This window comes from Panicum hallii, chromosome 3 (genome assembly GCF_002211085.1).
Source record: "Panicum hallii strain FIL2 chromosome 3, PHallii_v3.1, whole genome shotgun sequence".
In the NCBI taxonomy this organism is placed as follows: Eukaryota; Viridiplantae; Streptophyta; class Magnoliopsida; order Poales; family Poaceae; genus Panicum; species Panicum hallii.
This window is the reverse complement of record NC_038044.1, coordinates 15,243,843-15,269,113: the sequence shown is the minus strand read 5'-3', so window position 1 is coordinate 15,269,113 and position 25,271 is coordinate 15,243,843. Positions and strand designations below refer to the sequence as shown.

At 47.5% G+C, this 25,271-nt stretch overlaps 5 protein-coding genes and 1 long non-coding RNA gene across 9 annotated transcripts; 4 read left to right on the top strand and 2 right to left on the bottom strand.

Annotated features, from left to right (window-relative positions):
* Positions 1 to 991: 991 nt before the first annotated feature.
* Positions 992 to 2,039, top strand: LOC112884018. The gene is made up of 3 exons (XM_025949310.1): positions 992 to 1,215; positions 1,353 to 1,414; positions 1,607 to 2,039. Exons 1-3 carry the CDS (start codon positions 1,125 to 1,127, stop codon positions 1,733 to 1,735), a joined length of 282 nt encoding a protein of 93 aa, XP_025805095.1. The 5' UTR covers positions 992 to 1,124; the 3' UTR covers positions 1,736 to 2,039.
* A 4,544-nt stretch (positions 2,040 to 6,583) lies between these two features.
* Positions 6,584 to 7,807, top strand: LOC112886694 (uncharacterized protein At5g19025-like). Its single transcript, XM_025952664.1, has one exon. The coding sequence runs from the start codon at positions 6,779 to 6,781 to the stop codon at positions 7,475 to 7,477; it is 699 nt and encodes a 232-aa protein (XP_025808449.1). The 5' UTR covers positions 6,584 to 6,778; the 3' UTR covers positions 7,478 to 7,807.
* Positions 7,808 to 8,433: 626 nt separating this feature from the next.
* LOC112883996 (myb-related protein 2-like) lies at positions 8,434 to 10,566 on the bottom strand. Of its 2 annotated transcripts, none has more exons than XM_025949276.1 (7): positions 10,430 to 10,566; positions 10,146 to 10,353; positions 9,999 to 10,075; positions 9,863 to 9,920; positions 9,696 to 9,783; positions 9,550 to 9,619; positions 8,434 to 9,228 (listed from the first exon to the last, which is right to left on the bottom strand). In XM_025949276.1, the coding sequence occupies exons 2-7, from the start codon at positions 10,348 to 10,350 to the stop codon at positions 8,488 to 8,490; spliced, it is 1,239 nt and encodes a 412-aa protein (XP_025805061.1). In that variant the 5' UTR covers positions 10,351 to 10,353; positions 10,430 to 10,566; the 3' UTR covers positions 8,434 to 8,487. The 2 variants fall into 2 exon arrangements, with proteins under 2 accessions (XP_025805061.1, XP_025805060.1); XM_025949275.1 differs by having other exon boundaries at positions 8,488 to 9,228; positions 10,146 to 10,350; positions 10,430 to 10,561.
* A 1,029-nt stretch (positions 10,567 to 11,595) lies between these two features.
* Positions 11,596 to 16,146, top strand: LOC112887233. 2 transcript variants are annotated; one of them, XR_003227536.1, is made up of 3 exons: positions 11,596 to 12,482; positions 14,454 to 14,555; positions 15,514 to 16,146. It is a non-coding gene; the product is annotated as an uncharacterized LOC112887233 (long non-coding RNA). The 2 variants fall into 2 exon arrangements; XR_003227535.1 differs by lacking the exon at positions 11,596 to 12,482 and adding an exon at positions 12,921 to 14,349.
* A 1,108-nt stretch (positions 16,147 to 17,254) lies between these two features.
* Positions 17,255 to 19,666, bottom strand: LOC112887440 (E3 ubiquitin-protein ligase SIRP1-like). Of its 2 annotated transcripts, none has more exons than XM_025953615.1 (2): positions 19,318 to 19,666; positions 17,255 to 18,520 (listed from the first exon to the last, which is right to left on the bottom strand). In XM_025953615.1, exon 2 carries the CDS (start codon positions 18,502 to 18,504, stop codon positions 17,485 to 17,487), a length of 1,020 nt encoding a protein of 339 aa, XP_025809400.1. In that variant the 5' UTR covers positions 18,505 to 18,520; positions 19,318 to 19,666; the 3' UTR covers positions 17,255 to 17,484. The 2 variants fall into 2 exon arrangements, with proteins under 2 accessions (XP_025809400.1, XP_025809399.1); XM_025953614.1 differs by having other exon boundaries at positions 19,340 to 19,651.
* Positions 19,667 to 20,599: 933 nt separating this feature from the next.
* On the top strand, positions 20,600 to 23,957 carry LOC112887763 (NADH--cytochrome b5 reductase 1-like). The gene is made up of 9 exons (XM_025954025.1): positions 20,600 to 20,861; positions 21,411 to 21,552; positions 21,662 to 21,752; positions 21,862 to 21,939; positions 22,311 to 22,391; positions 22,484 to 22,573; positions 23,239 to 23,304; positions 23,415 to 23,501; positions 23,606 to 23,957. Exons 1-9 carry the CDS (start codon positions 20,750 to 20,752, stop codon positions 23,696 to 23,698), a joined length of 840 nt encoding a protein of 279 aa, XP_025809810.1. The 5' UTR covers positions 20,600 to 20,749; the 3' UTR covers positions 23,699 to 23,957.
* Positions 23,958 to 25,271: the final 1,314 nt, after the last annotated feature.

Genomic DNA, 25,271 nt, shown 5'->3' with positions numbered 1-25,271 from the left:
GAGAAAGACTGATTGCTTGGTTGAAGCATTTGGTCGTGGCAGCCAAAGGCTAGCAAAGGCAATAGAGAAAGCAAACAATGCTTTAACAGATGGTTTGTTTGAAGCCGTGGACAGTCTTCCAGGTTTTGAGCTTCACCACAAGACTCGATACTATCATCACTTGGTTAGGCATCCCAATGATGCCCATGCTTTCGTAAATCTACCATCCGATTGGAAGCTATCGTGGTTTTCGAGTTTCGTCAGTGAGAACTTCTAGCTTGTGGGTCATGGTTAGTGTTATTGTGGCTGCTTCCCCTATGTTGGTTAGTCTAGTTATTTTAGTTGACTTGAACTCATGTATACGCTGTACTTTTGCATGTGTCCTTGAACAATGCACTTGGGATTAATTCTACATATTATGTCATGTTGAAACTCAATTAATTATATTGTATATTATGTCATGTTGAAACTCAGTTAATTATGGTGCATTTTAATTGAAATATAGTGGTAAGCTCACCCCAAGAAAGGAGGAGGTAATCACACTAACCTGGCTCTCCAACCAAACACAGAATAGAATGGTTCTACTTTAGCGCACTCTCCAACCAAATAAAAAATGGAGCGGCTCCGTTCTACTTACCAAACGTAGAACGGAGCGGCCCCATTCTCAGAAAATGAATTGGAGCTGTTCCATTTAAGTTAGCTCCCCAACCAAACACGCTTGGTGAACTTAGTCACCCGTGACTTGTGAGTTGTGTTACTCTATCGCAGTGTTTTACTGACATGCGACTCGGTGAGTTGCCTAGCGTGCCGCCAACTCGCTCGTCGCGGTCAAGAAAGTGTGCTGTAAAAAGCAAAGCTGTGTGTTACCTTACCTAGTGCCGTGCGGGCCACAGAACATTCACCTTCTAAAAAAAGCAGGCGGCACAGATATAGTTGACCTTCGGACCAGAGCGAGAGGATGCCAGTGAGCCTGCTGCCAACGGCGGTGGTCCAACTATAAAACCCGCGGCAGCGCCACCAGTTCAGTCCACCACACCACCCAGCGTCATCCCATCCCCGTTTGCCCGTTGCTGAGAGAATTGCTTTCACCTCACTCTGAGCCTGAACACGCGCGGCGGCAACTCTCGCGAGCGAGCACGGGCGAAATGGCGCGCCGCGCCGGGAAGCCCCTCCTCGCGCTCCTCGTGCTGTCCGGCCTCCTTCTCCTCCCGCTCGTCGCCTCCGTCCCCCTGCCAAGTGAGTCTCGGCCGCCACCAAGCTCGGCCATGGCCGGTGCCGGCCTTTGCTCCTTTGATTACTTCTCTGCTCCCGCGATTCTTTCTTTTCCCGGTTGCTGATTTTGCCTGGGCCTTCGTGGCCTCGTGCGATTGCAGGATGCCTGCGCCTGGGGAGCCCGCAGCAGCACCCGCCGGCTCTGAAGCTTACTTCTTCCCAGGTACCGTACGAGTTGATTCTTGATTCCTCTTCTGTGGTCTCCTGCCTAGCTCGCTCTCCTGTTCTTCCTCCTGATTCTACACAACACAACTATTAGCCAGAAACAGCAAAAAAGATCACGCGTGCTTACCCACCAAGTTGAACTGACGGAGCTGTGATCCTGAATTCCTGACGACTTTGTGTTGGAAAGCAGGAGGCGTCGATGGCGGCGTGGAACCTCGGCAGCAGGCCGGCGGCGAGGATGACCGTGGAGGTGAACGACTACCAACCGTCCGGCCCCAACAACCGCCATGACCCGCCCAAGGGTCCCGGCAGAGCATGAACAACAGTGGGGAGCTGGACCCAATAATCCTCCATCTTCTTCGCCAGTAGTACAAAGTGCTTGCTTGCTTGCTAGTAGTTTGCTCCTGTATTCTAAAATGGTAGCAGAAACAAAATCACCTAGTAGTTGCAGAAGGGGTCGGAGGGTCGATCGGTGTCTGTCTATATCCCGCCCGTGTGTGTCAGGCTCAGGCGCCGCACCGATCGGCTGGCTGTTCGTCAGAACTGCTGCACATCAGTTTCTCGGCCTGTGCAGGTGTCGAATACACTGCCCCGGATTGTTCAGCCTCTCCGTTGCTTTCCTCCGATCTTGTCACGGATTATTATTTTAGAGCACTAATTTGAGTAGCATCATCGCCTAGCGGTGGGGCATGCGGCATCATTGCTCCCCCCGCCGGCCGCCTCGCGAGTCGCGACTCGCGAGTCCTCATCTTTCTTGTTGCGTCACGGCTGCTCCCGCCGGCCGCCGCCGCCGCCGCTCGTGACACGCGTGCGCGTGCGCCGCGGCAACAGGGGCGGCACGACACCACGACGTCGAGCTGCGCCTGCTGCCTGCCCCGCTGTGGATTATCCGTGACCGATGATGACTCGTGAACAACCTCGGCCGAGCTACTAGAAAAGAGCTCCGGCCACCGCGGGCGCGGGCGCTGCCTCCTTGCGCTCCGCTCCGATCCGCTCGTGCGCCCCCGCCCCCCCCCCCACCCCCCCCGGCGCGGCGTGACGTGAGGTGAGGTGGCGAGATGCGGTTGCGACTTGGGAGCTGGGACCTACTAGGAGAAAGAGAGAGAAAGAGAGCGACGCCTCGTCGTGTCGTGTCCTCCTCGTCCGATCGCGCGGCCCCCCTCCGCCGCCCAGCCCTGTGGGCTGACGGAGAAACCACATGGGCTTTGACACGAGCGCGCCCGGGGGTTTTGACTTCTGGGGCGCCTGCGCCCGCGCGCCCGTGAGGCCGTGATCGCGAGCTCTGCTGTGCGGAAGCTGCGCCCGGGCCACCACGGGTCGCTGGCCGAGAGCGGCGGGGGGCGACAGCGACGCCGCGGTGGCACGCTGGCATGTGGAGGGGAGCGCCCGGCGAGGCGAGCTATGTTGCCATGGCCAACTCGCGCGCGCGCCTCTCGCTTTGCGCCGAACGAGTTGGTCCTTTTCCTTGGAGATAAGCAAAGATCTGGTGGGAATGGCATCCAATGCTGGAGGCACCGTGCTGGTACTGCAACATCTGTTCATGCCAATCGAGAAGGGTACACTTGTGCTCTATATGCGTCCATTTGCGTGTTGGCGATTTGGCAGTTTACCTGGATAAGTCCAGATTCATTGGGGAATCCATAGGTTTTCTCAGGCCGGAGTGTCATCGAGTCAACATTATTGAGAGTGAGCTGAACAAGTGTCTTCCTACGACAAATTGAACATTAAAACGTCTTGGATGGATTTACACTACGTAAGGAGGATGACGGGGAGCGAGAACTCACTGAAGTTGAGAAAGAACATGCAAGTAGAACTTTTATATAACTGCGTGAAAGGCAGCGAGAAATTTCAATCATGATGGCGAAGGAATGAGGAAGTAGATGAACAGTAAAAAGGCAAAGTGCATGTGGAGCTCGTGCGTGGGCATCATCTTTGGAGTGGGAAAAACCATAATAAGAGCGAATGAAGTAGATATGTGGGTGTTGAAAAAGAGAGATGAGGTTAACATGAACCACTACATCTGAATCCAATAGCTATAAAAGTTACGCTCAGCAGGTAATAATGTTACTTACGGTGGAATCTACCAATTTGGGTTCGAGTTCTTAACTCGTCACTCGTGCTCGTATTTTTCTGAATTTATTATAGAATTTAACGGACACTATTCTTTCAATAGGAGCCAATATGCCCATTGACGGCGAGGTGCCCTATGATGAATTCATAAATATCGAGATCTGCCATTTCAATCTTTCGAAAGTGCTTATACGGATAGGGTTGCGTGCCTCGTGAGTGCGAGTCTACATCCGTAATGTGTTTAAAAAAAACTTTAAATTCTGTTGCGCAAAAGCAAAAAAACTAGAGAGAAAAATGATGTGACATATGAATATACTTACTCTAAGGAAGGAGCTTTTATATTGTGCTGATGTACAAGCAGTCCCTAATTTTTTCTAGTTAGACTGACTGTTGAAATAAAGAGAGAACTTTAGGCTGACTGATGATAGGATGTCTAGAGGAAGAACTGGATGTTATATGTAGCTTTCGGCTTATTCTTTCTCAAAATTTCTGAAGTTCCCCCCTGTCTGATGATCCGTAGCTGCGTGGACGAAGCTTTTGCACATGGAATTATTGGAACCCTATCTATCATTAGCGCAAGCTACACTGCGGTGCACGGGGTAGCGGGGGGCCCTCCCATCCCGTCCCGGGGAGAGAAGCGTACAGAGGCGGCGCTGTCGTTGGGCGGCGTGACGCTGCCCCGCCCGACCGGGACAGCCAGATTCCCCTACCCGATCCGTTCCGCTCATCCATCGACGACGGACCAGCCCTCGCGCGCGCCACCAAATTAAAAGCGCGGCAGCGCGTAGCGTAGCCTCGCTCGGACGCACGAGCGCGACGGCCGCCTCACCGATCCCTCTCTCTATCCTTTGACTCCGGCCGCCACACACGGATTCGCATGCCATGGCAATGGCATGGCAGCCGCGCGACATGTCGTCCGCCCCTGCTGCAAGATTCGCCGAGACGATGTGTAGTCTAGCAGACTAGGACGCCGTCCTTAGTAGCTCTACGTGTCGGCGGTGCGCGCGGCGAGGGCTATCCGCGCTTATCCATCCGAGCCGGCCGGCCGGCCTACCCACTCGCACTGGTCGACAGGACAGCGATCTCCTTTCCTGCATGGTGATCGAGCCAGCGATCTCGCGCGCCGCCGGCCGCCATGCGCCACGGTCGTGGATGGATGCGCAGATCCATCCCGGCGGCCTTGCTTGGCTCCTGACCTAACCGCATCTCGACAGGGGAGGGAGGCCGCGTCAGATGCGTCGCTCCTATACATCTATCCATCTACTCGATCCACCGGTCAGCATATATTCCTTCCAGATTCTAACATATCCGCGCCGTTACGTACGCTCTTGTGCCTGATAAGCTTGAACATATATACATATGTCGTCTTCGTAGCTTAGCTTCCCGAGAGAGGGAGACCAACAGGTGTGCAGCGGGGCCAGCGGCATCGATGCCCTGCCTCGATTCTGTAGTGCCTGGCCTCTGCTTTCCAGATCGACGCGGCCGCCGCCGAGTGGGGGTGGGGTGGCTACATACGCCGGTGAGGTGGCGGCGGTGGATACGGGCGGCAAAGCGGTCGCGCTTTTCGCCCCAACCCCCCCCCCCCCCCCCCCCCCCGCGTCCGTCCGTCCGAGAGTCCGCGTTCCTGACTCCCCGGCGCGTGGCAGCGCCGCAAAAGTGCCCGGCCGGCGGCCGGAGACGCGTTCGGTCGATCTCGTGGCTGCCGCACGTTGGATCTGTATCGGATACGGCTCGCCCTCTCCGTGTCTTGGTTGGTTGGTGGAACGTGAGGCTCCGCGCGTGCTTCGGTTTGACGCATGGTTGCCTTGAGGAGTCGGAGCAGGATCATCGATCGAGGCTCGCCAAGCCGGAAACGACTAGATACGTACTGCCGTCTTGTTTCTGATCAAGCGTTTCTTCAAGGGGACAAACTAACCCGCAGGCTCGGCACAGCCTTGCAGAAATGCTTCTTCAACGTTTCTGCTCCGAAAAACATTGTCCCCCCTAGTTGTGTGATAAAAGATCCAGGGAAAAAAAGAAGAAGACAAAAGCCGAAGGGCGACGAAACCAAGTATGGGCCAGTTCGCGTGCTGTTCGGCCCTGAATGAGAGCTCTTTCTCCTCAGTCGTGTTTTTTTTTGGGTCGCCCTGCCCCGTTTGGCCCAGCAGCACATTCGTCTACTGGTAAGCCCATACACAAAAGTGGCCCATTTTCGGATTGACGGATCCATCACTTTGGGGGCCATCCATTTCTTTTAAAATACTACCACTCATTCAGGCCAAGACCGCAAGAGACAGACAACGGGTCCACGAGTCGCGTGAACGCTCAAGACATGGTACACCGTTTGATTGATCCACGGAAAGGTCTGGTCTGGATGAGAACAACGGCAAAGGTTTGCCGTCGGCCCGGTTAGTTGGCACGTGTGCCCAAATGTCGGTGGCGTTTGAAGTTCTTTTAACTAAGCCGAGTGTTATTAGTCCAACAAAACTGACTAGAAATGTGAACGGATCAATTTACTTTATCCGCTTAACTCTTTAAGAAAAATTTAGACTCAATTTACTCTCTCAATAATTCCAATTAATCCAATCTACCCTATAATAATATTTTATTTTTTTCTTCGCGTACGAATTGAATTTTAAGTTCAAATTTTGTGAGTGGACAGAGAACATGATGTCATATGTTAAAAAATATATTAAATTTTTTTCATGGTTATTTTCATAATTTGAAAATATTTAACACGAAATTTAAAAAAAATACAATTCTGCATAAAAAGTATTTATTTAAAAATTATAATATATTTTTCTAGCATAGTGCATCATATTATAAGTTATATTGTAAAATTTAAAGTTCAAATTCCACTTGCAAGCAGAGGAGAAATAAAAAAGAGAAATTTATTAGAAGGTAGATTGGACCAATTAAAATAGTTTAGGGTAGTAATTTGAGCTTTAAAGATTTAAGTGGATAAAATGAATTGTTAAGAGGAATAAAATAGATTTTTTGCATGATTTTTTGATAGTCTCAAGTTTCCGATCCGGGCCATTTCCATCCCCCGCCCACCGGACGTCGCGAGACAAGACGAACCGCCGGCCAAACAGAAAAAGGAGGCACCACGCCACGACCACGCGCACGCTGCCGCTGCCGCCGCCGACGCGCGGCACCGCACCGGTCCGATCGCGCGCCTGGCGCGGCTCGGCTCCCACCGCCCCACGCACCCCCGCCCCGCCCTCCAGATCCCGATCCCAAAATTTCCTTCCATTTCGGCACCACCCTGCCGTGCCCGTTGCCAAACCACCGCCCGCCCCCCGGCCGCGCCATGGCGGACTGCCGCAGCCTCATCGAGTTCCTCCGCGCCTTCGAGCAGCACCGCCGCCGCGGCGCCCCCTCCTCGGATCCTTCCTCCCCGCGGGCCCGCCGCGCGTCGCTCTCGTCCTCCTCCTCGTCGCGGTCGCGGGGCCGGGGCCGGCTCTTCCCCGCCCTCTGCGACCACTCCCCGCTGGCCGTGGTCGACGCGCTCGCGCTCCTCGCGTCGCTCGCGGCTCTCGCCTTCCTCGCCGCGCCCTACGCGCGGATGCTCGCCGCCGAGGCGCGGGACGCCGTGGCCACGGTGGCCACGCGCCACCCGGCCGCGCCGTGCGTCCCGCTGGCCGCGGGCGTCGCCGCGGGGGCCGCCGTGCTGGCGTGGGACGCCGCGGCGCACCGCGCGCGCAGGTGCGGCAGGCCGCGGTGCCGCGGCCTGCGCAAGGCCGTCGAGTACGACATCCAGCTCGAGACGGAGGAGTGCGTGCGGGGCCTGCTGCCGCCGGCGCCGGCGCCGCACGCCGGGGGAGGCGGGGCCGCGCCCGCGCGCCCGGCGTCCGAGATCGGGGACGACCACCGGGAGCTCGAGGCGGTGCTCAGGAAGATGGCGCCGCCCAATGGCCGGACCGTGCTCATCTTCCGCGCGCCGTGCGGGTGCCCAAAGGAGAGGATGGAGGTCTGGGGCGCCAAGAAGGTGCGCCGGATCAAGAAGTAGGCCAACCAACAGCCGATGGCTCTCCTCTCCTCCTCCCATGGCGAGAAATAATGAGCGAATCATTACCGTGACTGCTCCATCGCAAATAATTACAGTTTCTGCATACATAATTGTATTACAGTTCCCTGCTCTTGTAGCAAGTATAATGCGCTTAAGGAGAGGAATAAGGGGGAGGTAGATACAATGTCATCAACGACCATTCCTTGGATTATGCAATAAGTGGCTGTTGCCTGTTCGGTATATAAATAAGTGCAGCAGAGACAAATCCTTTTTGGTTCCTTGGAAACTCGTTTATGCCATCTGAATGACCACATCTTGTTAGTTAATATACTGGTTTTGCTCTGTGTTACTAGGCAATGACTGCTAATGATGATGGCTGTTTGGAGAAATTGCTTTCATTCCTATTGTACTTTTATACGCCTATCTAAAATATTACCCTGCAAGGGTAGCAGTACTCGCTCAGTACCAACATATGAATTTTCCCTGTTTGTTTATTCAAGCTTTATTATGCTGAGAGTTTGGAATATTAGCTCTGTAATAGCACACATAGTTTGTATTACTAGATTGATTTAGCAATGCTGTTTGAGATGGCATGTTTTTTTTTGTTCTGTTTCTGTTTTTCTTACTGCTTGACCTTGCAAAATGCTGTTGTCTCTATGATGATGAATACTCCTCAATTTGTTTCTTGTGGTTTCTCATTATGCTGGCATTCACTTTGTTGCTATTATGTACTTATTGCTAAATATTCTGTATCCTTATGAGTCTAATTTCATTGATTTATTGTCTGCTTTCTTACGCAGACTGTTCTCGTATTGTTATTTCACTTTTGATTAAACTGCTGATGGCCCAAAGCGAATACTATTGCTGTAAGCCTGTAACCTATCCTAAAAGCCCAAAGACATAAGTGATACCTCTTTACATATGTTTTTAATCATGTGTCAATCGTGACATCAATGTTGGAAGAAATTATTTGTAATTTCATTTCTTCACTTTGATCATCTTACATATTATCAGCTCCAGCTGAACCCATTCAAGTCAAAATGTCTGTAAGCTTGATCGGCATCATCAACATTGTGGGTGTTCAGGTCGAGTGTCTTCCCCGGACATGAGTGCTCAAAGTCTAGCAGCTTGCTTTCTCTGGGATATTCAACTGCCTGTCTCGTGCAGTTTGGTTCTTCGAGGTATGTCTTCTCTGCGTCCCCTTTGCTTCCTGATGCCGAACTGGTGGTGCTACCTCCACCATTCTTTTGAGGTGTAATATACTCAGGTGCCATCTCTGTATCACTTTCATACCCAAACTCTGCTTTATTGTACCCTTTCTCATTCTGCAAATGAGCCATCCTACACTCACTTAGGCTTCTGTTTAGGGCAATCTGGTTTTCATGTTCATGAGATCCTTTTCTGCAAAATAATGAACTATCATCATATGCTTTTGGTACTCCATGATGCTGTAGTCTGTGCTCCTTGATGAATCCTTCAGCTGCAGTCAAATAATTACTTGTTGAACTTTCAACAAACCGGATTTGTTTGGGCCCTAATCTATGCACACTTGAGCTTTCTTTTATATCTGTAATTGCATCGCTGAAGCATTCATTTGATACTTGTGATACCAGCTCTGATATTTTTATTTTTGCGTCCTCAAGGTTTGCAGGACCCAAATTCTGTTTTCCAAGTGTCTCTTGTGCCTGCTCTAAAACTGCCTGTAGGTACTTCCCTTGGGCTTCTATTCGTAGTTGTAGATGCCTTTGCACCTGTTGTCAGTTCAATTTCAGATCAGAATCAATGCAGCAGTAGCCCATTTTGTAGACACTAAATGTGACGTGACTTTGCTGGAACATGAAATGTCCAGTTCTAAATCAGAAATAATCTAGATAGTAAATCATTTGTCATCTTGGGAGTTAAGTGCAGATTAAAGGAGGTAATTTAGAATTCATAGTCTTTCTATTATTCTCTTTTGGAAGTTTGGGACTGCTAGCCAAAATGCTCGAGTTCTATGTTACTTCGATCTACCTTATCCACCGAGTGAAAGTCCAGGATAAGAGTGTGTTATCTTGCTGGTGCCAGTAACTCACCTCAAGCTGTTCATTTAACTGCCTCTGAACCTCAATTTGCATCTGAAGTGCTTCACCAATTTGAATAGTCCTTGCACCCAGGAAAAGAGACTATTACTTCAGTTTTCCTATTACATACAATTACAGTGTTAGCATGGAGTCCTTACTTCTCTGCCTGTGGAATGACATTTGTACTGCTCATTGTTGGCGCACTTGTTCCAGGCATCCTATCAGCAATGGTTGCACATCCTATGGCTGCAAATTGGTAACAAGTTGCTAACTCTTATGCTGTTCCTATAATGATAATAAAGATGGGAGTTCATCTTGTTCTTACCATTCTTTGATGTACTGACATTCGCTTGAGCTTGGAGGTTCTTGCTAAGCCTGTATTTCTGTGACATCCGAAAATAATTTTACTCCCACAGTTACATATATCATCTTTACCAGGAGGATTTTGGATTCTCAAGTACCTGGAGATGGCTTTTCAGATGGTACAAGGTGAGTCCTGGAATGCCCATGAGCCTCATGACTGTTTTTGGAGTAGCTTCTGGGTGATGAAGAGATATTAGAATTCAGCTGGTCTCTGTGCCATGAGAAAATAAGAATATTATACTTACTCTCGGCTCCCCCTAATTGATTGACTGCATCTACAAATCTCTGATGTAACTCAGGTGTCCATTTCAGCCTTGGTTTAGCGTCAGTTGAGAGAACTAGCCCAGAATCTCCTTGGGCATTTCCTCCACGCAAAAACAGATGCTGCTCCATTGGAAAGGATGTCCTTGTAGTGAAGAGCTCACTCGGGCCCTGATGTTGGTGATACATCTGCTGTAGAATGAATGCAAATTTTTAGAAGTTATATCAATGAAACAGGGAGACTGAAAATTTCCAGAACCTTTCTTGCCTGTGTTTTCCAGTGGCCTCTTTTCTCTGTTCTCAAACGTTGAATTTGTTCCTGTTGACTAGCTCAAACACACTCTTGTCCTACCTTAGCCTGTTGATACCCTTTTGGCCTTCTCAGGTTGATAAGGAGGGCCTTGTGAGGTGCTTCTTATATGGGAAAATGTAGAATCTAGCATCTTGGAACAAACACCAAAAGAATAATCTTTAAGCCTACTAACAGAAGATGCTATCTTTAGTTATTCTGGAATCAATAACCCAAATGTAAATTTTTCATTTTGATTTTCAACCTGTGACTGCTATGTACGCCTTACTTTTCTCTCAGTGTGTTCTACTGGTTTAATTCATCAGTTGAAGTGTGTGCGTGCGCGTGCGTGTATAGAGATAAAATGATCACCCATAGATGAAGCAAGCTATACCTTTATCATATATGTAGCTTTCTGGCATATGATTCTGCTATCTGATATGTTCAGTTTGTGAAAGATGCCGTTCTGAATTTGTGCCTAATGAATCACCAGAGAAAAATGTTTTGAGTAGCTTCTCTATGCTGCCTGCTGGAGGTTATTTTGTTAGTATTTACGAATGGTTCAGTCTTGCTGCACTACGTTACATGATTTAATTAATTATTTTTTATAGTGGAATCTGATGCGGTTTGGGCTAATTTTGTTTAAGCGACACGATGACACTTGCTGTTATACTTTTAGGAGGAGCTATTCTGCTTGCAGAAATGAAGTTTTTCTTTGTCAATTTTATTCTGTCCGTTGTACTACTTTAAAGTGCGTGGAATATGAGCAAGAATAAGTTCCATCAGTGTCCTTTCCTAAGATTGGTCCATATTCACATTGCAGTCCAGAAAAGTTTGGGCCATGCGATTTATGCTCTTTACGTGGGATAAGCTCCTTTTGAACAAGACCACTTTGATTGTAATCATCGCCAGTCAAAGCAAGAGTACTTATGTACTATGTTTCTGTATATGTTACACAATCATTACTATTTCAGACTTTTGCTACCATAGGTAATGGGTTCTTGTTTTTTAGCTAATCAAGTTTTAAGGGAAACACTTGTAAGACAATGTTGGCTACTCTAGTCCCTCCCCTTAATTTCTTTTAAAATCAATGCAAATTCTATCAATTCATATTCAGCCACAAGAGAACTGCTTTGTAGTTTTTCTACTCTTAGTTTTATTATCATCCTGAAATCAAAACCCAAGAATGTCAGGGTTTTTCTCTCTCTTTTTTGAATAAATAATGTCAGGGTTTTTCCACATTCTTGATACATATAAGAATAAGAGAGTGTTTTCCTTATATATCATGGTATGCTCGAGAACTCAGGACATTGTGTTTCATGTGTGCAATTTAACTATGGTGATTCACTGTGCTTCTACTCTAGATCTCTATAATATTTGGTTAGTTGAAGAAGTGCCTCATTAGAACCATACCAATAACATATGTTGACATTCAAGACAACTAATAAGATTTTTAGTCTGACATAATTCAAGTTCTTCACTTAAGGACGGAATATCTCTCTCTTTCTGCTTCACTGTCTCTGTTGATATTGCTGTGTGTCCTCCCATTTAGAGCTTTCATTGAAAGTCATGGGGAATAGTAACCATAACTTCCCCTATCCCAATTTTTTTTCAATAGGTTAGAAATATTATGAACTTTTGGAAGAATGGAGTGATTTGATATGTTTGCTAATGTTCTCATGGTGATTGAGACACTAAGACCTACTAATAGGTTATACTATTTGTGAAATCATTGTATTTACTTAGTTTGCGTTGATAACTTTGAACAGGAAACGTATGCTTATATTTCCTTCTCTGCAATTTAGTTCTTACTCATTTGATAATTTGTACCTATTCTTCGACATACTATGTACTTATCAGAGAGTGCATGCTGTTTGGATTGGAGGGTGGGCTGTCTAGCTATCAGCATAAAAGAAGTCTTCTATAGAAGAATCCAAAGCATCATCCTATACCATTCATCTTTTGCAAAGCAGCATCGCTTGTGGGGGCATATTCAGCTGTAAAGATTGGTCCGGATAGCAGTTCTAGAATTGTAAGTCACATATAACCTAATGCTTTCTTCTCAAGTTTTTACAGACTTCTTTTGACGTCAGTTGCCTCTGCCTTATCAGTTCAGTAGCAGGCTAGTTGACTGAGTTGCTTGAACTAAGGAGTCATGACCAGCATAGTTTGTTTGTTAATTGTTGTTCAATGGCTGCTTACTTAGAAAATAAGAGATCTTGTAGATCTAGTCAATAGGAAGAAGGAAGAGTATTCAGTTTGTGCTTGGAAACTCTATTCTCTCTTTCTTTTGTAATACAGAAGTTAAAGCACGTTATGTTGTAGTAAATATTACCAATGAACAATCACAGGACACCAAACAATTGTTATTCAAGGGCTATCTTCTTAGATAACAATAGATCCTGTTTATCTGTTCAACAGAGAGAGAGGGCATAAGAGTGTTTGCCTGGTCATTGGAAATTCAGTGTTTTTTACGAAAAAATATAAGAAAGTTAAACCTGTTAGATTATAGGAAATATTAGTCTCTTTGCATGCATAATGCATTGTGCATATGAAGGATATCAGAAATGGGCACATTGTAGGAATACATGACTGTTATTCCTGCCTGTAGGAACCATGTAGCACAATCCAGCGACAGGGCTCAAAAACTATGCAAACAGTTAGATCTTTATGAACTTCTGCATTATATCATTGAACTGAATTAATGCTTCCAACGAAAATGATCTGTACTCATAAAATAACTTGGCACTCCTCATCTTTGGATCTCCAAAACCTGCAGAAGATAGATAATTATCACCAAAACTCAACAGCAAGAAGTGATGTTATCTGATTGGTGCAGGCAGAGCAGCCAATTAGATACAATGTATGGATGTACAAGTTATACACCTGGTTACATATTCGTAAAGGAAGTCGCCTAGGTGATACCTGGGCACCTAATTTCCGTATATCCTGCCTACGTGCCAGATTAGCATGGTTATTATGCATTAGGGACCGCCTTGCCATCTACCTAGCACCCACTACTTTCAGAACAAAACTAGTTTGAATGATTGATATCATATGAGTTGGGGTGGAGTGTGCCTACATATTTAGCTAACTAGCTCCTTTTATTAACCTGCAAAGTAGAGTTCAAGAAGCCAAACCCAGACTGCTAGATTTCTGATGACCCTAGTTTGGCCATCTGTAGTTTAGTAGCTTTGCATATGACTCCACAGCTTTGAACAATGTTTACTGGGAGCTGGGCTATGACAATGGCTGCTGACTAAACTGGTCTGACACAACTGTACCAAGATCGAACGATTTGGGTCTACCAACCTTATCCATTGTCTGGATTACACCAGTGCATGATTAATTTTCCATCCAGTCTTTTCGATCATCTTTTATAAATTGCCTACAGAGCAGAGTACCAGCCAATTAAAATCATTTATGGATAGCGCAACCAATTGCACAAGCTACTCATTATTGGATGGAGTCTTTGTCCAGACACCATGAGCTCCATGCACACATAGATTCTTGAGCTCAAACTATCTCTTAGGCATCAATTCTTTCTTCAGTGTCTTTGGCATGTATTCATCCTCAAGTTGCCTGCAAATTTCCGGTGAGCTATGCTTTTCGTTAATATGCATTTCTCATCAATCCACCTAAATCTTTTTTTTCTTATTCGCCTTGCCGGCATCCTAATCTCAATATTCCTTGTGCGGCAAAGAAGCTTGCTGTGGCTTTCATGGAACATATGCTGCCTGAGAATGCAAATAAACTATCACGGCGGCGACTATCTTACGCTTAGTGATAGTTACTGTTCAGGGATGCTCTTTGAGCAACTAGTCTGGTCTAGTGGTTATGTGATGCTCTTGCAGTTCACAGGCAGCGTGGAAGCACCTGAAGGATTCATTCCCGATATGGTATCCAATGCCAAATATGCACTCTATATTTCCTTGCCTTGTTTATAGCTGTACATGTATGATGTGCGCTGATGCTGTGTGCTAATGGTTGAATTTGTTTGAAGGAAATCTGTGGTTAAAGTAAATCAAATGGAGGTGATGAGGCGAACATCTTTGATATTCTTTCATTGGGAGCATCGCTGGAGCATAAGGCATTTCTAGTCCTGGTCAGTGCTTTTGGTTTGCCCCTCTTTCGATATTCCAATGATCATATTGACATCAGTTGCTGTCACGAGCAATATTCCTCTTGGAATGTGGGTATTTCTTCCACATTTCGCTTCCTGGTTTATTGCAGGTGCTTTCTTCATGTACCTGCTGATCTCATGCTACGTCGTACATGTACAGTTTTCCTTTTGCTCTAACTTTCCCAACTCGTTGCAAATATGGCAATTGAAAACTTCCTTTTGTTTGCTGTACCATTATTACTCACGTATTAGTAATGTTTTTGAAACGGAACTTGGCTAGAGGGTTTTCAGTCCATGTTCCTCTTTTTGGTTCCACAGACATCTGATATCTCTCTTTGGAAGGCTTTTGCTTTGGGTTGGGAAAAGAGAGGCTGGGTGACCATCTAGCGCTGCCTATGGCATTATTGGAGATTTGGAAGCGCTAGCTCCCTCCCTTGCGGAATGTGTCTATTCTTATAGAAAACATCTAATATTGGCTGGTGCCAATTTTTCTGTTTTGGCACCGTTTATGTTTTGCTTTATATACCTTTATTAGTTGTGTATGGTACGATGCATGGTTTGCTGGGTGATAAAAACTCCCCACTTTGATGCCAATTTTCGCCTTGTAAACACTTGGGGCAACATTTCGGTTGGTTTGGTCAGATTCTAGCTATGAAGTAGAGAATAATTGTGTTCAGACTTCAGAATCAACGTATTTATATCTAGGCTGATGTGTGTATTGACAATGAACACAGATACTTCATTCTCTTTTGGAATTAGTATTGTTTTTAATACATCTACAATGATGATAATGCCATCCTTTTGTGATAAATTTTGGGAGATTTTATGTTGGAATTTAAAGCTTTCAAGGCTGGCAGTGGCAGCCTAAGTTTTTGGATGACATCTATTTGAAGCAGAGGCAATGAGTATCTCATATTTGCTGGCTTTGTGTCTGGAACAGGTTCTTGTGTTGGCGTGACTCGTTCGGCTTCGTACCAATGCTACGGGAACATGGAGAAACATCACGAGTGCCTTCCCGAACTGCTGCCAATCAAGCATGATTAGCTGAACCAGACTTGCTAGCTGCCCTTTTGCAGCGAAAAAGGGACGGAAACCATCCACCTCCAGAGCTGATGATCCAAAGGACACGGCGGCGAGAGTGCCTGTCGCGGTCGGCGGCGGCATGCGGCACGGCGGGCGCATCCCTGATCGTTCTCGCTTTGACAAGCGGATCAAAAGTTCAGAGCCCGCGCGCGGGGGGCGGGTTCGTGTACCGCGACCTTGCAACCGCGCGTCGCGCTCCGGCGGTTGGGCAGCGGCGCACGGCGGAAGTCAGCTGCTTCGCGTCCGTCCGCGCCGGCGCGGCCGAATCTCCCGTCGCGATAGGGGGATCACGGCGCGGTCTCTGAGGCGGTCGCGCCGCGACGGACGAAGGTGGTGCCGTGCCGAAAGCCAGGGCGGGACGGCATTAAGATTTCACGTTCGCGCGTTCGGCGAGGTCAGGTTCGGACAGCGACACAAGTAGGTGAGCATATAGGCACAGAGGTGCAAACCAAACGCATGGCTAGTTCACTTGCCCCTTCTTTTTTTTTTTGCATCGACCACCTAAAAATTTAACCTAAAAAAAGGTGGATATTATGATACCGTATTAAGTTGCATGCATCGATCAGTTCAGACTAAAAGCTTAACTTTCTAAAGAAGATTGAGCAATTCACTTGTACAAAATATTGCCAAATTTTAGCTTGGCTACATACATTTAAGCTCACTGAAAAAGCCAGCTTTCCTTGGACCCGTCAACAGCTCTTGGAACCCTGAAACAGTTCGAGAATCTTGGAGAGATCGGATTGTCACTGGTTTTCAGATTGTGCGTCTATGCTCAGGCTGTCAGGCACCTCGTACATTCCTGACGAATAATAGCAAGATGAGCGATGCGAAGGGCCAAGCATAGATCCTATCCCGCAGCCACTAAGCACGCTTTTAATCACATCCACGGGCTGCACCGAGGCCCTTAATCAACGCGAAGATTGCTGCCTGGTTAAAAAAAAACGTGCCGATGTGGGTGCGTTTAATTTGGATACGATGCCACTTTCCTTTCTGGAGAAAGGAGAGGTCAGCAATCATCTGGAAGCCATGGTTACCGATGAGCAGACAGGTGGACGTTGTTCTCATGGCCACTCAAGAATGTATCTCGGACCTGCACCAAGAGAAGGCGTGCGACACAGCACGAGGAAACACATTTAGGAACGTAGGAGCAGGAAGGTCCTTTGCAAGTCCAAACTGCCAAGTTTTGAATAACAAGTGAAGCATCACTTGAACCGAATTTAGTGACGGCATTCTCCTAATGTTTAGAAAATTTCACTTCAGTGAATTCGCTTAAAAGAACAGCTGGTGCACAAAATAGTTCAACCGGTAAGACCAAGAAAAAGGCCAACCGAAAACCAAATAAGTTCTAGGCATGAAAGATTATAAGATTCCCGAAAATAGCCCAAATGCATTCCACCAAAGCAACAGACACCACCAGAAATTCTTAAATCTTCAACCAGATGTTCAAATTTGCTCACAATATTTGAACAGGTTGCCTTGCTCGATATTTGATGTCTGTACTTCCTTACCCATAGATTTCTGGCGAGAACTGAAGATGACGAGGTTTATCTCTACTTCATGTTCACAAGCATCTAAAAATTGCCGTTAGCTCAAGAATGTGGACATGAAAGCAAACGATTGCATTGCACAGGATGCAGATTGACTTAGCAGCAATGAACTCAAGAAAGGTTAAATGATCGCTAAACACATGGCAAAACGGAGCAGCCACAAACTTTGTACCTTGTGATTCATCCAAGAAGGATTATCACTAGAGAAAAAGAAGTGTTCTACCAACATGGTTCATTGCTATCCTCAGATGTATGAGCATTATTCACAAAGGAAGATGAAATCAACTTTCCCCAGCATTCGGGTTGGTTCCAGTAGCTGAAGGTGGCTGTTGATCAGTCAAAGCGCCTCTGGCAGTTTGTGGTTCAGGTGCCGAGAATAGCCCATTGAACCAAGGAACTAGGGCCCAAGCTCTGTTACTGCTCTCACTGTCATTCCCAGGGCCATCAGCTCTGATTTCTTCATGGATGCTCTCCATTCTAACGACATTGCTAAGCTCGTTCAAGTCTTTTGTCTCTTCAGATGGTAGCTCAAACCGGCATACAGGGCATGAACTATGGAGTTCAAGCCATGGCATGATACATGGAGAGTGGAACTTATGCTCACAAGGCATCTGCTTTGCCTGGGAACCCAGCTCAAGATCATCAAGGCAGACTGAACAGCTGACAACCTCTTCGATTTTAACAGTGGGCAAAGCCTCAACCACCTCTTTCCTAGCAGGAGGGGTACCATACCGATTTGGGTCGCTCTCAGCCAAATGCTGAAGCAGCAAGCTCAGCCCAGCCCCCAGCACATACTCCTCCAGCAAACCATCATCATTGCTAGAGCCACCTTGGTCATCCCGGACCTCATCAGGATCGAGCACTGAGCCTTGCAGAGCAAGGGCCTGGTTGAAGGCATTGATCAGAATAGAGTTGTCCCTTTCCCTGTCAGCTCTGAGGTCATCTTGGATGCTGTCAAGTACCCGACGAAGAGCTGATGCCCGTCGATGCCTCCTGATGAAACCCTCAAACTCACGGCCCATATCATCGTCATCATCTTCTTCTTCTTCATCATCCTCACTGTCAGCTGTCGCTCCTGGCTGCTCAAAAGGGTTGTCAGACGTTCCCCATTGTGATAAATCCCGCTCTGACCGTTGGCTGGTCAACCCCTCAAATTCCTCGCCATTCATCTCTTCAATGAATCCACCATCGCAGGCTGGGCACTTGATCTCCTCAGCCATGGCCTCGACCATGGTCTCCTCAAAGTCAACGGCATGCTCACATTCATGGCACCAATACCTTACAATTGCAGCTTCTGTCATCCTCCAAATCCTTCCCCTGATCAAGTATTGCACACAAACAAAATACATCAACAAGGCACTGTGGTTGAAGGGTAATTTATATAGATTCCCAAGCAAACAACCGAAGGATCAACTCATCATCCATAGGAGTAAATGCAGCACCTAAACAACAATTTTATCAAGAAGAGATGAAACAAGATGATGACTACAGTGCCCATTTGCGAATAAACTTCGGTCGACAATGGCAAGCATGGAGATCTTACAATAAATTGGCATCAAGAATAAGAACAAAGCTAAGTTTTGCATCTAATGCAAAGATTAAGACTTTCTCTGGTTCTTGAGGAGCAGGAGTAGCAAGCTGTCGTGAAGAGAAGACCCACTTGGAGACAAGGGCGCATTAGCAGATCTTGGAGACGGGGAAGGCAGAGATCAGGAGTCGAGATTCTTAGTTCAAGAATCGGGTCCCAGTTCCATACTTTCTATTTGAAGAACAAGATTCTATTCCAAAAAAAGGAATTGAAAACCCATCAGAAGTCATTGGGTGGCACGAACACGAAACTAATTCCCTGTCTGCTCGAGATTCACTCACATTGCACTATTCGCAAACTCATCTTCCCGAACAACTCCCTCAACAAATCCCCAATCTATCTAACCACAAGCAGCAAAGGCGATCCCTTTTCCCAGACAACACAAGATATTATCCAAAGAGGGGGGGGGGGGAAGTAAAACCAATCGCCCTCCAGGTTCTTGATTTCGGGCACCGCAACCAATCGCCCCCATCAAAAACACCGTCTTTCTTAGAGAGAAATAAAAAGGGGCGGAGAGAAAGCTCACGCGACGCGACGAGACGACTGACCTTTGCGCCGGCTGTTCCCTCCACCCCTTAGCGGATTGGGCTGCGGCGGCGGCCCTCCGCCCCCGCCTCTCGTCCTTGGTTGCTTCGTCGGAAGTAGGATGATGACGATGACGAAGAGGAACAGGAAGAAGTTACGGGGCAGGTGGCTGGCATGCTGGATTCTTTACTCCCTACAGGCCATCGTCGCCGCCCGGTTCTAAACGCAGAAAAGGATATTTTATTTCATCCAGGCGCAAATCTCCAACCAATAAAGATTGTTATGACTTGCAAGCATACGATTGCCCTGGCCTGTTTTTGCCTTTTAGGGAGTTTATTTAGCACCCGTAATCCGCAGCTCGGCTGATAAAACCTCCCTTTCAGCCAAAGGTGCCTACCAGCTAATCCTCCAGCCCTGCCCCTGGCTTCTTCCTTCCTACGGAGTTCTAGTTTTCCTTTTTTTTAAATGTTACTCTACCAAGTAAAGCTATCATCATAGTACATTCACACTCTTTTTCATCATTGAATAAAGAAAGAGAGAAAACCAATGATATGCGTAATTCCTGAAGAAATTCCCGGCACAGTGCAATGCTGTTTGTACCGGTCTTGGCAGCAAGCATGGCATTGACCCCGCGCAGGGTCACCTGTCCAGGCAACGGTCGCTTCGCTCGCAAGTTGCCGCTCATCTCACCTGCCGGCTGCCGAGTTTACTTGATCCGTGTAAAACGGAACAGAGAAAGGGGATTCGACCTCGTTTCAGTTCAGGCTTTGGTTTGCCTGCTGGGTCAGTCAAGATCGGCGGGCTGCTCGGCTCGATTTGGACTCTCGTGATCCCAAGATACTGGAGGGTAGATACGACCGGCCGGCCGGCCTTTGGGACTTTGGGAATTGGGAGGGAGGGCTGGGGCTCCGTCCGTGCTCTTCAATGGGGAGATGGTCAGATGGTGCGACCGGCGGCTACGTCCTCGCCGCCGACGCTATCGTTTCAGCTGCGGCGTGAGCTCATATCCCACTGCCAGCGCGGTGCACGTCAGATGGGCCTTCTCGATCGACATTGGAGGAGTCGCACAGTCCAATCACTCTCACTGGTCGGACCAGGGCCCATATGGCAGATGCAACTACGCGATGAGGAGGAACGTGGGCACCTGGACCGCGCGCTCTCCGCTCCGGTCGTCAAGCAACGTCCGATCAGGAAGGGACGGCGGCGACGAGATCAAGCGCCGCGAACCAACCCCCCGAGCTCCAACCAAACCCGGCCTGCGAGCCGCACCTACCTCATCGCCGATCGGAGCTCTAAAATCTCACTCACACGGTCACACCTCACCTGACCACACCATACCAAACGTCCAAACCAAACCAAACTCCGCCCGCGAATCTCTCCCCCCGCCGAGCCCGACCAGCCGCGAATCCACCCACGGGAGGGGCGCGGGGGTCATGGAGTTCCTGCAGGGGCAGAGGCTGGAGACCACGGTCGCCGTCGCGGTCGCCGTCGTCGCCGTGGCCGCCGGCGCCGCCTACCTCTTCCTCCGCAGCAGGAAACCCAGGGGTAAGCCACCGCCAACAACCCGCGCGTCAGCCGAGAATTCGTAGCCCTATCCACTGTCCAGTAGCCAATCGCCTGAGAACTGCCAGGGGGCATGCTCGGCGCCGCGTTCCTTTGGTTCTCGGGGAGCTCTGCCTGAGAGTTTGTGTTACGCGCTGCTGCACGTCGCGCAGATGGTCCGTTCATTCATATTTTGGGGTTGTTAGTTGGATTTAGCTGTTGATGCCTCCGAGCACCAAGTGTCACAAACTTTTACTTTCTCGTCATAGCTAAACATTCAGAGATAAGGTTTATTGGTATCGCTTGGCCATCTAGTTGCCATGCTTCTTCAGGTTCTGAAGCGTTTCGGAACTGATCCTAGGACTGGGGACTGTGATTGTTTTCTTACTTTTTAGCAATTAATGACTATATAGTTCATTCTAATTTTTCAAGTGAGCTTACTGCTTTCCAAGCTTGCAATTCATCCTTTTAACAACCACAGGCTCACTGCCTGGTCCTAATTTTGCTTGTAGCTCATTTGTAATTGGCTGGCTATGGTTTGCTCTCCTGTAGGTTGCTTGGACCCTGAGAACTTCAGGGAATTTAAACTTGTTGAGAAGAGGCAACTCAGTCATAATGTCGCCAAGTTCAAGTTTGCGCTTCCAACACCTACTTCTGTATTGGGTCTTCCAATCGGACAACATATAAGCTGCAGGTTTGGGTTATGTCTTTTACCACCTCAGAAGACTGCTTCTGCAAGGCAGATCCTTTAGTTTGAATTGCTGTAATCTCGATTCCCCTTGTGTTTGCCCCTGTTGTTCCAGGGGACAGGATGCTGCTGGCGAGGAAGTAATCAAGCCTTATACTCCTACTACACTGGACTCTGATCTTGGACACTTCGAGCTTGTCATTAAGGTAATGTGTCAATTAACACGTGCCTTTACATTTCCTATTGTTAGCTTCAGTTATGTTGATATGTACCTGTGGTGAATTCACATCTTATTTGGTTCTTCGTATCATGAAGATGTACCCCCAAGGAAGAATGTCTCATCATTTTCGTGAGATGAAAGTCGGCGACTATATGTCTGTAAAGGGACCTAAGGTTTGTCTTTATTCCATTATAACTTGTTTGTAGCTTTTGCTTGTTTCATGTCCATACATGCTGAATTTAGCACATTCTCGTGATATGTCTATTTTTTAAAAAATTTTCTCTATGTGTTCTCTTGAGTTTTAATAGTTGGCAGATCTAGGATAAGTCCAAAAGGGATGCATGGTCTCTTGTAATTAGGCTAACTTCACATTTTAAGTGCCAAATTTGTAATAACTTGAAGACTAACAGGCTAAATTTGCATAAACTTTCATGGGCTAAGGGGATGCCGCAGCACCCCCAGCACCTCTTGCTATCCACCATATACACATGGTATTCATTTTGGCCTGTGGTATTGAAATTAAATGGATGCTTTCCTATACTAGGGCCGTTTCAAGTACCAACCTGGACAAGTGAGAGCATTTGGAATGATAGCTGGAGGATCAGGCATTACCCCAATGTTCCAAGTAATAACACATGGCCCAAAGTTCCATTTGGTATTAAATATTGGAACATTTTTGTTTGTACTGATCATTGTATTTTTCCTTTCTTATTATAGGTTACAAGGGCAATTCTTGAGAACCCAGAAGACAATACAAAAGTTCACCTAATCTATGCGAATGTCACATATGATGATATTCTTCTTAAGGTACTTCCATTTTGTTGACCGACATGTTTTAGATGAAATAGATCTTCACTGGCTCTTGACCTGATTGTTCTCAGTTGCATACCTATATGTAAAAGGGTTCGGTTCAATTGGTATTGTCTGTGTGGTGAAACTTAGGTACTGTTTCTCCATTTGTTCAGCTTACATTATTTATAGGAAATGAGTAGAGCTGGTCTCTGAAGGTACTGAAAGAATCCAGTGCATTTGTAGTTTGACTAGAATTCCTTATAAGTTTTCGTGACAATTGTTCTATAAAAATATAAAAGCAGGCTTCTCTTGTACCGAGTTACTGCAAATGATTATAGATCTATTCATGCACAGTTGAATTATGAAATCCAGTCTACAGTTCTCGTAGGCTGTCCTGTACTTTTGTTATATTCTTATAGGCATTTCTTGACTCGGTAGACCTTCAGAAGAAAATTTTCTAGTTGGACTAATGCTTTACATATGCCTTTGTGCCACTCATTGAGCTTATAACAGTACCTATTTATGATGATATTGCAGCTCTCTGTAATCATGTATATACTAGTCGTTAGAAAAAGAACTAATTGTCTTTTCATAAATGTCAATATATTTTGAAATGGAGGGAGTAGCGGTTACAATATTTATGTGCTTACATTCTTTTTCTTATGTTCCGTATCATCCAGGAAGAGCTGGACAGTATGGCCAGAAACTACCCCGATCGTTTCAAGATCTACTATGTCCTGAATCAGGTTTGTATCTGTTCTGAGAATTAGTACTTTGCCCAATCGCTTGTCATAAGCTGATACCCTACGTTTTGCTCGTCTGCGCCTTACTTAATATTCATTGTTTCCATGTGCAGCCTCCTGAAATCTGGGATGGCGGTGTTGGGTTCGTGTCGAAGGAAATGATCCAAGCTCATTGCCCAGCACCTGCTGCTGACATTCAGGTAAATTTTACTCCTGTTCAATTACTGAAAAATACTTGCCGGAACTTGGAAGCCATCAGTTTTGCTCAGTGGAAGAACCAATACGGTGCGGTTTCTCCTTCCAGGTGTTGAGATGCGGGCCTCCCCCTATGAACAAAGCCATGGCCGCGCACCTGGACGAGCTTGGCTACACGAAGGAGATGCAGTTCCAGTTCTAATCAAGCCCCGCATCTGCCGAAGGATACCAAAAATAATAGCGACGGGACATGTTTTCGTTCCCCGTTGAGTTGAGCCACATAGCTCCGACAGACGCAGTTCGTCATTCGCAAAGCAATGCATCGTATCTCTCGATGACAGCATGACTGCACGAGTGCCTAATCTGTATCGGTGTTGCGACATTGAACCGTTGCCATTTTTGTGACATCGCTGCTCCAACCTCCAGTCCAGACATCGAGAGACATCCACTGCCTCGTATCATTACATGTCTCCAAAAATTTTCAGTGCCGGCCACAGTGCTCGTGTGCTGGAGGCCGAACACCTGACCGGCAGTTGGAGCCAGCACGCCGGAGGCCGGACAGGGTCACAGAACCAAGTTCCTCCTGCCCAGATCTCTGAATCGCTCCCTGATCCAACTCAATCGTTCTGTCGATTCCCGAACACGGCCGTTACTTGTATTATTCTGACGCGTCACACAACGAAACACACGGTGCTATCTCCGTCCGTGCGGAGTCGTGGAGGCACGCCGGTCCATGATGACACCGAGCCAAGCGAACAGCGCGACACGCAGAGCTCCTGATGCCCTATCCGTCCGAAACAGCACAGCGATCTCCAGCCGCTTGTTCTGGGCGCCAGGTGCAGGCCGGCGACAAGGGCCTCCGTCGTCTTCTCCGGAGCTCCTGGCGCATGGGCTCATGGCGTGTCCGTACACGTGCGCGTGCTCCGGGGGACAGCACCCTGGAGCCCAGGATAGAACCAGTAGTAGTAGGGAATGCAACGAACGCGTGGTCGCCTAAAGAAATGAAGAAAAAAAAGTTTCTTTTTCTCATGCTAATGGCTTTGCCTCCCCCCCCCCTCCATTTATTGCAAGATAACTCTGGCCCACGGTAAATTGCTGCGGCCGGTGGTGTTCGATCGGGATGGGGGAGGGGGCCACTGATTAGTGATTACTGAGCCTGGGCCATCAACCATGTAAGCTTAGCGGCTAAGCTTCCATAGACATCATCACTACTAGGCCACCGATTTTACCACCAACACACTCGCGTGTGTAAATCTTGGCACCAATTTTTTTTAAAAAAAATCTGGAGGGAGAAGTCGTACTCCAATGGCTATAGCTATCTGTTTTCTTTAGCACAAAATAGGTAAGAGGTAGAGCTAGAACTTTGCCATGAACCGTGCAAGCTTAAGCAAACCGGTTCCGAAAGGTCATGGTCCCTCCCTCTTCATCCGGTCGAGAAGTATGCCAAGCTTTCCCCTAAAAGGCCAAAGAAATATCGTCGGCTTGTAAAGAAGCACGGTTGGGCGACGACGATCGCCGTTGCCTAGCTATCGCCATTGCCTGTATCGTGGATCATCCCCCCTGCGTGGAAGAAAGGGGGAGGAGGGGAAGAGCTCGCTGTCGCTGCCGTTTTTAAATGGCCATCACGCATGGTCCCCCACTAATCGCCCCCGGTGGTCTCGCCTCTAATGATGGGAACGATGATGGCACCCTTTCAGCTAGCTTGCCGTAGCCTCTTGCCCGAATCATATCTTCTCTCGCGACGACCCGCTCGGACTTGGACCATGCATTCGTTG

What these genes read in the sequence shown, in the direction of transcription:
- LOC112884018 (XM_025949310.1), top strand. Translation starts at nt 1,125, where the DNA reads ATGGCGCGCCGCGCCGGGAAGCCCCTCCTCGCGCTCCTCGTGCTGTCC. An exon ending in CGCCTCCGTCCCCCTGCCAA is followed by an intron (nt 1,216 to 1,352) that starts GTGAGTCTCGGC and finishes GTGCGATTGCAG; the next exon opens with GATGCCTGCGCCTGGGGAGC. An exon ending in TGAAGCTTACTTCTTCCCAG is followed by an intron (nt 1,415 to 1,606) that starts GTACCGTACGAG and finishes GTTGGAAAGCAG; the next exon opens with GAGGCGTCGATGGCGGCGTG.
- LOC112886694 (XM_025952664.1), top strand. Translation starts at nt 6,779, where the DNA reads ATGGCGGACTGCCGCAGCCTCATCGAGTTCCTCCGCGCCTTCGAGCAG.
- LOC112883996 (XM_025949276.1), bottom strand. Translation starts at nt 10,350, where the DNA reads ATGTATCACCAACATCAGGGCCCGAGTGAGCTCTTCACTACAAGGACA. An exon ending in TCAATTAGGGGGAGCCGAGA is followed by an intron (nt 10,076 to 10,145) that starts GTAAGTATAATA and finishes TTCATCACCCAG; the next exon opens with AAGCTACTCCAAAAACAGTC. An exon ending in ATCTGAAAAGCCATCTCCAG is followed by an intron (nt 9,921 to 9,998) that starts GTACTTGAGAAT and finishes CGGATGTCACAG; the next exon opens with AAATACAGGCTTAGCAAGAA.
- LOC112887440 (XM_025953615.1), bottom strand. Translation starts at nt 18,504, where the DNA reads ATGACAGAAGCTGCAATTGTAAGGTATTGGTGCCATGAATGTGAGCAT.
- LOC112887763 (XM_025954025.1), top strand. Translation starts at nt 20,750, where the DNA reads ATGGAGTTCCTGCAGGGGCAGAGGCTGGAGACCACGGTCGCCGTCGCG. An exon ending in ACTTCGAGCTTGTCATTAAG is followed by an intron (nt 21,753 to 21,861) that starts GTAATGTGTCAA and finishes CGTATCATGAAG; the next exon opens with ATGTACCCCCAAGGAAGAAT. An exon ending in TGTCTGTAAAGGGACCTAAG is followed by an intron (nt 21,940 to 22,310) that starts GTTTGTCTTTAT and finishes TTCCTATACTAG; the next exon opens with GGCCGTTTCAAGTACCAACC.